Source organism: Girardinichthys multiradiatus, chromosome 6 (assembly GCF_021462225.1).
Source record: "Girardinichthys multiradiatus isolate DD_20200921_A chromosome 6, DD_fGirMul_XY1, whole genome shotgun sequence".
In the NCBI taxonomy this organism is placed as follows: domain Eukaryota; kingdom Metazoa; phylum Chordata; class Actinopteri; order Cyprinodontiformes; family Goodeidae; genus Girardinichthys; species Girardinichthys multiradiatus.
The window spans coordinates 44,181,224-44,193,277 of record NC_061799.1 but is presented as its reverse complement, the minus strand read 5'-3'; the positions used below and the strand labels follow the sequence as shown (position 1 = coordinate 44,193,277).

At 39.4% G+C, this 12,054-nt stretch overlaps 1 protein-coding gene across 1 annotated transcript; it reads right to left on the bottom strand.

Annotated features, from left to right (window-relative positions):
• Positions 1-5,528: 5,528 nt before the first annotated feature.
• Positions 5,529-8,251, bottom strand: LOC124870224 (tripartite motif-containing protein 16-like). The gene has a single exon (XM_047368779.1). The coding sequence runs from the start codon at positions 8,234-8,236 to the stop codon at positions 6,572-6,574; it is 1,665 nt and encodes a 554-aa protein (XP_047224735.1). The 5' UTR covers positions 8,237-8,251; the 3' UTR covers positions 5,529-6,571.
• Positions 8,252-12,054: the final 3,803 nt, after the last annotated feature.

The window sequence follows — 12,054 nt, the reverse complement described above, 5'->3', positions numbered from 1 at the left end:
ATATATGTTTGACCATGTGATCTCCTCTGCAGCTCTAATATAGTTCCCAACTTATTATTATAACCAGAGATACGACCATGTTTCACCTGCTACAGGTTGCCAGACATCAAAGCTTCAGAGGAGTCACCACCTCCTCAGCCGCCCGTGACTCGGAGTCAAATCCTCCACTCCCAAAAACCATAATTCTGATTTATTTCAGAGCGAAGAGACGAAGACGCCACGGCGGACATCTGTTTGTTATGCATTAGCTGAGCACAATTGAACTCTTCAAGCAAATCTGCTGAACAGCCTTGGGTGAAGAAGGAAAAAGAGCTCCATTAAGACATTTTCATTTTCCTTTCAGAGTGTGAACACTTCTTCTGTGCCAGAAACACTCGAGGAGTCTGTCTCGGGAGATTAAATTTATTCATAGGTAAAGCAGCAAGGCTCAGGACTTTTTTTCTGCTCCTTTTCATAAAGTAAAACGCTACATTTGGAGGAAACTCATGTTTCTCCTTTGTCTGCTCTGACAGCCACAAGAACAGAAATAAAAACCTATTTCTGCTCCTCGTTTATACATTCACCGACCAGAAACAGGCAAGAACATGAAACAGCAACAGAACATGAACTGGAAGTAAATTACCAGAGGAAAAAGATAAAGAACTGGATGTGACATTGTTAAAGTAGGAAATAAATGTTCATAAAAAGTATGTTTTTAAATGAAAGTATGTTTTTAAATGAAAGTATGTTTTTAAATGAAAGTATGTTTTTAAATGAAAGTATGTTTTTTAATGAAAGTATGTTTTTAAGTGAAAGTATGTTTTTAAATGAAAGTATGTTTTTAAATGAAAGTATGTTTTTAAATGAAAGTATGTTTTTAAGTGAAAGTATGTTTTTAAATGAAAGTATGTTTTTAAATGAAAGTATGTTTTTAAATGAAAGTATGTTTTTAAATGAAAGTATGTTTTTAAGTGAAAGTATGTTTTTAAATGAAAGTATGTTTTTAAATGAAAGTATGTTTTTAAATGAAAGTATGTTTTTAAGTGAAAGTATGTTTTTAAATGAAAGTATGTTTTTAAATAAAAGTATGTTTTTAAATGAAAGTATGTTTTTAAATGAAAGTATGTTTTTAAATGAAAGTATGTTTTTAAATGAAAGTATGTTTTTAAGTGAAAGTATGTTTTTAAATGAAAGTATGTTTTTAAATGAAAGTATGTTTTTAAATGAAAGTATGTTTTTAAATGAAAGTATGTTTTTAAATGAAAGTATGTTTTTAAGTGAAAGTATGTTTTTAAATGAAAGTATGTTTTTAAATAAAAGTATGTTTTTAAATGAAAGTATGTTTTTAAATGAAAGTATGTTTTTAAATGAAAGTATGTTTTTAAATGAAAGTATGTTTTTAAGTGAATGCAGTCGGCTTTTCAAGCCTTATTTCAATAGCATCAAACTAAACAGCTATTGCCAATTATAGCAGACCAAGGTACACCTTTGAATAAACTGGACATAATGTAAAATAAAAGCATGAAGTTTTCTCTGCTGAGACAATTCATTTAGATTTAGAAATCCAGTATCAACTGAACAACTGTGTACTCTGTGTAAATCACTCCTCCACGAAATAAACACAAGTGCTTCTGTTAATTATATATGTGAAAATGTATTGATTATATAGCTCTGATATAATTACTACTCTGGTCTAAAAACCTTCATCTAACTAACAAGCACTATTCTACACAAAGGGGATAAAAATGACTACCTAACAATATTAATAAATGAAAATATGCGCATTGAGTTTTATGGACAAAATGTGCAATTTGGGTTAACTTGGAAAGTGGAGCAGAACCACTGTACAGGGCAGCCTTCTTGGTGTGCTGATGCGACACTAGCAGCTGATTGAACAAAGGTTCATAAAACTCTGAGGCGGGAACTCAGTGGAACAACTCCAGTAATAAAACTGGGACAAAGGAGTGGTCAGGCCATGAGGCCCGGACTGCAGCTGCTTTGAATGGAAAACTTTTAAAAGTCCAACTTCTAACTCCTGGCTGATTTGGGATCAACCGGACAAAAACAGGCACCTTGCTGATCACATCCACGCTCCGTGATTCAGCAGCACAGCAAATCAAGCAGCTCAGCATGAAACACTTCAATCAGTATTGCAACAAGTTGATACCTTGGATTAACTGCCGGTGATTCTAAATCACCTCAACTATGCCTCATCATGCCCAGACCTCTAAACGCACCTATTTGGTTTAATATAAAAAAAAGAGCAAAATTACTTTGATTTGATTTCTTCTCTCCACCGGTTGAGGATGGGTCAGGTCTGAAGAAAACGAGGCGGGGAGGGGATCACGCATCCGTGATCAACTCAAAAAACGGTAAACTTCTCATCCATCCAAAACAGGGAAAATATGAGGAACCGTTACAGTCGACTGAATCAACAAGGAGGAAAACTCATCTTCTTAGAAACAAACCAGATTTCCAGCTTTCAAGCTCTTCCAGGAATGGCCGTTGTGTCGTCCCGTGAGACACGTTGGAAATGGCAACGAAAGATTCGTTTCTGCGGGTTTTATAGCTCTGATGACATCAGCTAAGATTATTGTGAGGTTTCCGAGGTCCAAACAGGGAACACACCTCCTGCTCCGAACATCTTCCTCAGACCTGTTCCTCAGTGTGTGGGAGCTAAGAGTGTGTGGGAGCCTGTCAGTCAGGGTTGGACCCACCAGGTTGGTGAAACCATAAAGTTTGAACGTAGTGACACCTTCTGTTGGGGAATCGATCCTTTTTACTGTGGAGCAGAGGAGGTGGAACCCTGATAAAGCAGAGAGCCACACCTGGGTTCAAACATCAGCAACAAATAAACAGCCTGCAAATCAGGATCTATACTGGTCGGGGGACAGATCGCCAGTCTATCACTGGGAAACACAGAGACACACAGGACAGACGACCAAACAAGCACACACATAAGAGCAATTATCACCAAACAGTCATGTTTTGGACTTTGGAGGAAGGCAGAGTACCTGGAGAGAACCCGCATGAGGAGAACCACAAACCAAAGTTGGCCGAAAGCATTAACGAACTGAGCTGCTGCTTAGGGCCCCTGAACCATCAGGGGCCTCCCAGAGAGGCTTCAGTTTTAACACAGACTATAGATCCAAAATGTTTGAATTTGTTTACTGAGAATTACATTATCATTAAATTTGATTTGACAGTTTTACCAAAAACAAATTAAAATATTTTCTGTTGTTTAAGATTTTTATTTGTTTACAAAAATCTATAAACATGTCAATGTTTCCCTCCACCGCACTACTTTCTGTTGGTCTATGACCTAAAATCCCAGGAAAATACATTTAAGGTTGTGGGCGTATTGTGAGAAAAGATTTTTAAAAATGGGTGTGAATACTTTCATAAGGTTCGGTAGATAAATGTGTTTTAAGGTTAAAAATAATAAAATCTTATATAATCTCTAACAAGAATAAAATGACCAGATCAGTTTCACTGAACATTGTAAACTGACACTTAGAAATATTTATTTTCCAGCATTATCTGAAACCTCAGGGATCCTCCTCACCACCCTGACAACCATGTCAAGCCCCGTGTGGTAATTTATTGCTGAAAACAGTAAAAACCTGTCACCTAACATTCAGTGGCGTAAAGATCCTCAGATTTCAGATATTTTTGTGTAAAAAGGGCATAAACAGGCTGATGCCCAGCAGGCTGATGAGCCTCCTGCTGGCCCTCAGTCGAGGCTCCCCAGCAGCTGGACATCATTACCGTCTCGCTCAGGTTAAGCTGTGGATCCACCCTCGTCTTTCCTCTGCATCCAGCAGCATCCAGCCCAGAGGAGGCGGCCGGGCAACCGGCTGAAACGGTGTCTGGCTGCAGAGAGGCTGCAATCACGCCAGGTGGAGGAGATGTTTGTCTGCTCTGCAGGTTGGATGGAGGAGAATCGTCAGCCGCTGTGATCAGAAGACCAACAACTCCTTATGCCACCAATGATATTTAACTGTTTCAGTAAACATACAGTCACTAATCCATTTTTTCTTTAGATATGTTCATAACTGTATGAGAATTAATAATTTTCCAAAGATGTTTGTTTCAATTATCTGCCATACAGATGTCTTTAAAGTTGGACTTCCTTTAAATGCATTTATTAACAGATCATCATTTGTATGACGACCTCCATGAATGCAGAAATTTAGGCGGTTTGCTGCACTGAAGGGTACAGCTGTTTGTTAACATAATGCCAAGACGGAAAGACATCAGCAATGGACGATCATTTTGAAAAGGGTTGAGAGAATATCTTTGAAACAACCTGAGGTCATCTTTCAACAGAGAAAATTGTTCAACTGATACATTAAACATTAAATTAACATACTAACCTGAACCAGCTTCAAGTCTGTCTTAGCTCTAACCACTGGGGGCGCTGTTTAGCCTGAGCAATGAACAGAATATAATTTTTTTATGTATTTCTAATTCAGGTGTTACCTTTTATTTGATTTTTAATCAAAGATTTCTGCATCCAGTAAAATGAATCAGTCTGGTTAGATGTTCTTGTGGGATGTCATCACCCAGTTGGGTCGAGGTTGCAGCTCACCGGGCATGTTCAGTGAGGCGGCGCTGCTGTTGGTGAGCCTGCCAATAAAAACTGAGACAGGCAGGCAGGGAGCTACACACAGATGAAACAAACACCCCCTCCCTCCTGCTGCACCACCAGGGGAGGAGGCATGAATTATTCACCAACACACACATGACTCCCAGTAAAGGTGTGTGAAGGTGGAACCTCTGTGTGAAGCATCACTGGAGAACATTTTACATGCAGAGAACAACAATGCTGCAGACTTTTCTGCCTCATGTTACAGTTTCTCAGAACAGCAACACAATGAGACTCCATTTAATAACTCCAGTGTTTAACCTCCTAAGCATCAAATAACCTGATCCAATCAATATAACCCTAACCACCCCCCACAAATATAACATTTATTAATATTAACATTATTTATTATTCTGATTTCAACAAATATCTTGCATGAATAACTTGTTGATTTTCTTTATTATCATCAGCCAGCAGAACAGTAGAATAGTAGCATGTTTAATTGTCTGGCATGTAAGAAATGAAGATCCTGGAGCCTCAGGATTGGAACACCTTGAAGAGTCACATTTAAAAAGGTCAGTTATGAAGATGAGATAAGAAGCCCGTGTATTTGACCCATAATAAACAGTTTCTCTGAGATTAGAAACAACTGTTGTAAGATTGATCTATTATTAACTGTTTCTCTTCATCCTTCACTTCAACAAACCAAAAAATTCAAACCAAGTAAAATTATTGTAAACATTTTTAGTTTGATTCACAATTATTTACATTCAATGAAAACCAGGCAAGGCGGAGAACTGGTCCAACATGTCCTATATTAGTCTAAATGATTTACAAACTATTTAGAGTCCTGGCTAAAGACCCCTACTAATTCAAGACCCTAAAAACACCCCTGGTGAGACCTCTACTTTATCATTTAATTTGTCCCATGATGGAGCTCTTCACTGGAATAAGTCAGATATGGAATCCACTTTCTTTATTGAAATTATTTGAAATACAATTAATCTATTGCTGACGCCACAATGCAACACTCCTGAATATGAGGGTGCTCTAAAAGTGTTAAAGATTTGGTTCTGTGATAGAAAAAAGATGATAATAGAAGATATAATAGTAAGCTTTTATGAATTGTTGAACCAAAATGGAACAGAAAAGGTCCAGAGTAAATACAACAAAAAGAGGAACATTAGTTAAATCAAAGTAAAAGTTTACAATTTATTTATTATACAGGAACGCAAAATTAGCCTGACTTCTTTTACAGAAGTAAATGATTTAATGAATCAGGCAATCCATCACCTGAGTGTGTCTACTAAATGTGTCTTTGTGCTACTGAAATATTTAGCATGCTAGAACCATTGCTGCCACCTGATAAAGTAAGTACACCCCTGAAATGACATTAACATTCTGCTTGATTAAAGACTGAAAACATTTTGTTCAAGAGGAAGAAGGAGAAGTGGTTTTTCTGGGTGGTTTGCCCACGTCTTAAGATCATAAAACATATACATACATATATTATACATGCATTAATATTGGTGTGCACAACACCATTTTTCGAAAGAAATTTGGAAAAAAGAAGAAAGAAAATAAAAGATCACATAGCAATTTGTGAATGTTTTGCAGTGTAGTTAATTTATGAAATATTTCTGCTCCAACAATTTACAGATACAAATATCTATGGATAAAAATAACTATCAGTTCCTAATAAATGCTTTCTTTCTGTAATCTCTCTGCAGAACAGTGGAAGGGAAACCAGAAGATCCAAATACATCAATACAAATATGAAACCAGAACCATTAGAGCCCAGAGAAGTTTAGATTTTCATGTGGAGAAATATTTCTGTGTCAAATAAGAATGAAAGAAAACATCAGCAGTGAAATCCTTTCTGGTTCCTGGAACACAGACACAGAGAACTACATTTAAACAAGAACAATGAAGAAGAACAGAACAGCAGAGCAGAGACATCAGAACCATGAACCCTGATCAACAATCAGAAACAAGACAGAACATTTATTTGTGTTTACACAACTCTGCAGAAGATCCAAACCAGTTAACCCAAAGTCCAGCATGTAGCGGCTGAGTGAATGTGGTCTGGACTCTGTGGAGGAGAGTCATGGTTTCAGAGACGCTGTAGAAGGACAGAAGACCTGCTCTGTGATCCAGGTACACTCCTACTCTGGAGGAACCAGGACCTGAGATGGAGGTCCAGATCTTGTTGTGACCAAATTCATGATCTTCTTGGTAACAATATAATGCCCAGGATTTGTCATTATTTCCAAATCCACATTCAATCCAACTTCCTGTTCTGCTGATGTTCTTGTATGCGACTGCTACAAAAACTATTCCTCTCCTCTCCACCTCCCAGTAACAACGTCCAGTCAGACTCTCTCTACTCAGAACCTGAGGCCTAGCAGTGAATCTGTCTGGATGACTAGAATAAGACTGATGTTGATCCATCCATGTCACCTTCCTGTTCTCCTCTGATAGTAACAGTCGTCTGTTTGCTGTGTTTGGATCCAGTGTGATTTCACATGAATATTTTAAGAATCCAGCTCTGCTCTTTGGTTCTGGTTCTGGTAGTAAAACCTCCACCTCAGTGAGGGTCAGTGAGATGTTTGTCCATGTGTCTCTCAGGATGTCCTGTAGTTTATCTCTGAGCTCTGACACAGCTGCTGTCACATCCTCAAAGTATCTCAGAGGACGGATATTGATGCTGGATGAGTGTGTAGACTCACTGAGTGCTGACAGTGAGGGGTAGTTGTGGAGAAACTGGTTGTGATCCTCTGTGTTTGAGAGCTGCTTCAGCTCAGCATCTTTCCTCTTCAGCTCAGTGATCTCCTGCTCCAGCTTCTCCTGAAGCTCTTTGACTCGACTCACTTCAGTTTCCTGCTGGGATCTGATCTGCTGCTTCACATCAGAGCTTCTTTTCTGGATGAGACGGATCAGCTCAGTGAAGATCTTCTCACTGTCCTCCACTGTTTTATCAGCAGAGTGATTGATGGCCTCCACCTCCTGTTGAAGCAGCTTCACATCTTTCTCTCTGTCCTGGATTCTCTGCTGGATTTCTTCTCGTCTCACCTCCAGCTCTCTCTGCCTCTCAGTCCTTTCTGCTGCAGCTGAGACTGTGTCGTGGCCTTTATGTTCATCCACAGAGCAGAGATAACAGATACACTTCTGATCAGTACGACAGAACATCTTCATCACCTCATCATGACGAGAGCAGATGTTCTCATGGAGGTTCTTGGAGGGCTCCACCAGCTTGTGTTTCTTAAATGGAGCTGAATCATAATGAGGCTGAAGGTGTTTCTCACAGTAAGAGGCCAGACAGAATAAACAGGACTTGATGGCTTTCAGTTTTCTTCCAGTGCAGAAATCACAGGCCACATCTTCAGGTCCAGCATAGCAGTGATCAGCAGGAGAAGGTTGGAGTCCAGTCTTCTTCAGCTGCTCCACTAAAGCTGCTAACATGGTGTTCTTCTTCATACGGGGCCTTGCTGTAAAGATCTCCCTGCACTGAGGACAGCTGTGGATTCCTTTCTGATCCTCTTGATTCCAGTGTGTTTTAATACAGTTCATACAGTAACTGTGTCCACAGGGAATAGTCACTGGATCCTTCAGTAGATCCAGACAGATCGAACAGGAGAAGGTTTCTCGGTCCAGCTGATTCTGCTCCATTTCTCGTCTCCGTCTCAGTGATTGTGAGAGTTTCACTTCCTGAAAATAGAAACAACTTTCAGCTCTGATCTACCAATCATGTGTCAGTGCAGAGAGGCAGCAGCCAATCATCTTCCACCTTCAGCAGATGTTGGTTCCACCCAGCTTCAAGGTGTGTTTGAGAGCAGAAAGAAGAGGGAGGAAGATCAAGTTTTGATTCCAGGAAGAGGAGGGCTCTTAAAGTAACTGTAAGTTTAACCGTCTTCACAACAGTTTTAATGTTGAAAACAACTGAGTCACCAAAACTCAGATCTCTAAAATCTAATCTCTCCACAGTATCAGATACTGAAATAAAAGAATCATTGCTGCTGAAGAAACTGGATGTGTTTAGTTGTTCAGGGAAATCTGTTGCCTGTTTCCTAGCTGCAGTATAATGGCAGCAGGACACAGAGAGAACAATGTTTGCATCATATTCAAATCAGTTTAGTTTGCTGTTGCTGATAATGCATCTTTTTAAAATCCTGGAAAACTTTTACACAACTCACAGCAGATAGAGGTGCTGCAACCTGGTAGAGATCCGAGTCCTTGAGATCTTTAACTCCATCCTCCAGCAGATCTTTTCCAGCATTGTTGATTTCAGGAGTAAAACTCTGCTTCAACAACAGAAGAACCATCAAACTTTCTCTATTTTCACTTTTATAAACTATCAACATCTCCTTTTAGAGCTTAAAAACACTTGAGATGGTTTAGAAGTTGTATTTGCTGAAGAGAAACAAGATGAAACAGCAGTTTTGTTCTAATATCTGCTTAATATTGATCAGAGTCTCCATGGAGTGAAGATGCCTGATTTCTGGTCCGTTTAGACAACATCTGGTTCTACAAAGCAGTGATGGTCAAATACCAACATACAGCTGTTGGACAGAACTTACCTGAAGCCAACCGTTCACTCTGCTCTTGGTCAGAACCTTTTGGGCCTCCACATGAAGCTCAGTCACTGATTACATCCTGAGAGCAAAATTCATATGGTGCGCATTACTGCCATCTACTGGTATGAAGTGTTCATAATCATATCCTATTAATCGGGTTTGTTTTCCTTAAACATTTTATTAGAATTCTAATCATTTTTATTCCGGATTCTTTCTGTATGTCATTTATTACTTTATTTTTGTTCTTTATTATGTTTAAATTGCTTCAGACCTCTTCTCTCTCTCTCTCTCTCTCTATATATATATATATATATATATATATATATATATATACATACACTGCTCAAAAAAATAAAGGGACCACTTAAACAACACAATATAACTCCAAGTAAATTAAACTTCTGTGAAATCAAACTGTCCACTTAGGAAGCAACACTGATTGACAATCAAATTCACATCTTGTTGTACAAATGGAAAAGACAACAGGGGGAAATCTTTGGTGATTATCAAGACACTCAATAAAGGAGTGGTTCTGCAGGTGGGGACCACAGACCACTTCTCAGTACCGATGCTTTCTGGCTGATGTTTTGGTCACTTTTGAATGTTGGTGGTGCTTTCACACTCGTGGTAGCATGAGACGGACTCTACAACCCACACAAGTGGCTCAGGTAGTGCAGCTGATCCAGGATGGCACATCAATGCAAGCTGTGGCAAGAAGGTTTGCTGTGTCTGTCAGCATAGTGTCCAGAGCCTGAAGGCGATACCAGGAGACAGGCCAGTACACCAGGAGACGTAGAGGAGGCCGTAGGAGGGCAACAACCCAGCAGCAGGACCGCTACCTCCACCTTTGTGCAAGGAGGAACAGGAGGATCACTGTCAGAGCCCTGCAAAATGACCTCCAGCAGGCCACAAATGTGCATGTGTCTGCACAGACGGTTAGAAACCGACTCCATGAGGATGGTATGAGGGCCCGACGTCCACAAATGGGGGTTGTGCTCACAGCTCAACACCGTGCAGGACGCTTGGAATTTGCCAGAAAACACCAGGATTGGTAAATTCGCCACTGGCGCCCTGTGCTCTTCACAGATGAAAGCAGGTTCACACTGAGCACATGTGACAGACGTGACAGAGTCTGGAGACACCATGGAGAGAGATCTGCTGCCTGCAACATCCGTCAGCATGACCGGTTTGGCAGTGGGTCAGCAATGGTGTGGGGTGGCATTTCTTTGGAGGGCCACATGGCCCTCCATGTGCTCACCAGAGGTAACCTGGCTGCCATTAGGTACCGAGATGAGATCTCATGTGGTTGGAGTGTGTCAGCAGTTCCTGCAAGATGAAGACATTGAAGCACATCTGGGACATCATGTCTTGCTCCATCCACCAACGTCACATTGCACCACAGACTGTCCAGGAGTCGGTGGATGCTTTAGTCCAGGTCTGGGAGGAGATCCCTCAGGAGACCATCCACCGTCTCATCAGGAGCATGTCCAAGCGTTGTAGGGAGGTCAAACAGACACGTGGAGGTCACACACAATACTGAGCCTCATTTTAACTTGTTTTAAGGACATTACATCAAAGTTGGATCAGCCTGTAGTGTGTTTTTCCTCTTTAATTTTGTGTGTGATTCTAAATCCAGGCCTCCATTGGTTAATAAATTTGATTTCCATTGATGATTTTTGTCTGATTTTGTTGTCAGCACATTCAACTTTATACAGAACAAAGTATTCAATGAGAATATTTCATTCATTCAGATCTAGGATGTGTTATTTGAGTGTTCCCTTTATTTTTTTGAGCAGTGTATTTTGTTCCTCCCCAATTTTATTCCAATGTTAATTCTAATAGGGTAATGATCACATTTCTTGTGTTTTTTCCCTGCGTTCCTCTGTTCTATGTTTCTCTCCACACTTTGGGTCCCTCTGCTTCTCTTTACACGTAGTGCTGACATTTATAGCATTGAAGTGGAGGAGGAATGAAAGCCCTGACTGGGAAACTCATGTATCCTAATTTAACCATAACTATTTCTGAAAACTCTATTAGAATCGACACGCTTCCTGCTCTTTCTTGATTTGCCGTTTTTGAAGGTCTTTAAATTATTCACCTTGACTCCAGCAACACTTTTCCTATTTTGTCTAAATCGTGGTCAGTTTGCATGAGTCTCTTAATAGTTTTATTCTTTCCAAAGAGTTTTCTCTCCATAACCACTTTGTTGCAAATGCTTTCATCATGTAACACCTTGTTTTTTTGTTATCATTTGTTATCATTAGGTTTCCATCTCTCAATACTTCACTGTTTCTACATCTTTAATTTGATTTATTTCTCTAGAAAGTGTAATGAGGCTTAAGTATCTCTGTTCATTCGCTTTCCTTAGTTTTGAGTATGATTTTGAATTCCTCCCTCACTACCTTCATCCGAACTATTTTCCTCTAATTCCCATTTACTTCCTTGACTATAAAACGTCGTATCATCCACCTTCTTGTCTCATCTGCGTTCTCGATCTTGTCCCTTACCATTACACACTGGAGCAGCCTCGCGGAATAACACAACCAGATGCAAACAGTTTTAGTTTATTCTTGTCTTTGCTTGCCATAAACACTGTGAAAACTATAGCATAAAGCAGAAAAGATACAAGACTTTTGATCATGTTTGACCCAGTATAAATCATTTAAAAAGAATAATCACAATGAAATATAAATATGTTATTTTAAAGCCTTTTACAACAAATGTGAAACACACAAATGTACTTATGGTTTCTTTTAAATGAAACACGACAGATTAATGCTCAGAAAAATTGTAGTTTCTTAAACTTTGCAGGATTTGCAGTTTTACTTGAATGGACCAATAAAACAATTACATTTTCTCTTTTCTTGATTAATACATCACCCTTCTAATAACAACACACAACCTGCATAACCT

Coding starts and splice junctions, on each gene's coding strand:
- LOC124870224 (XM_047368779.1), bottom strand. CDS start 8,236: ATGGAGCAGAATCAGCTGGACCGAGAAACCTTCTCCTGTTCGATCTGT.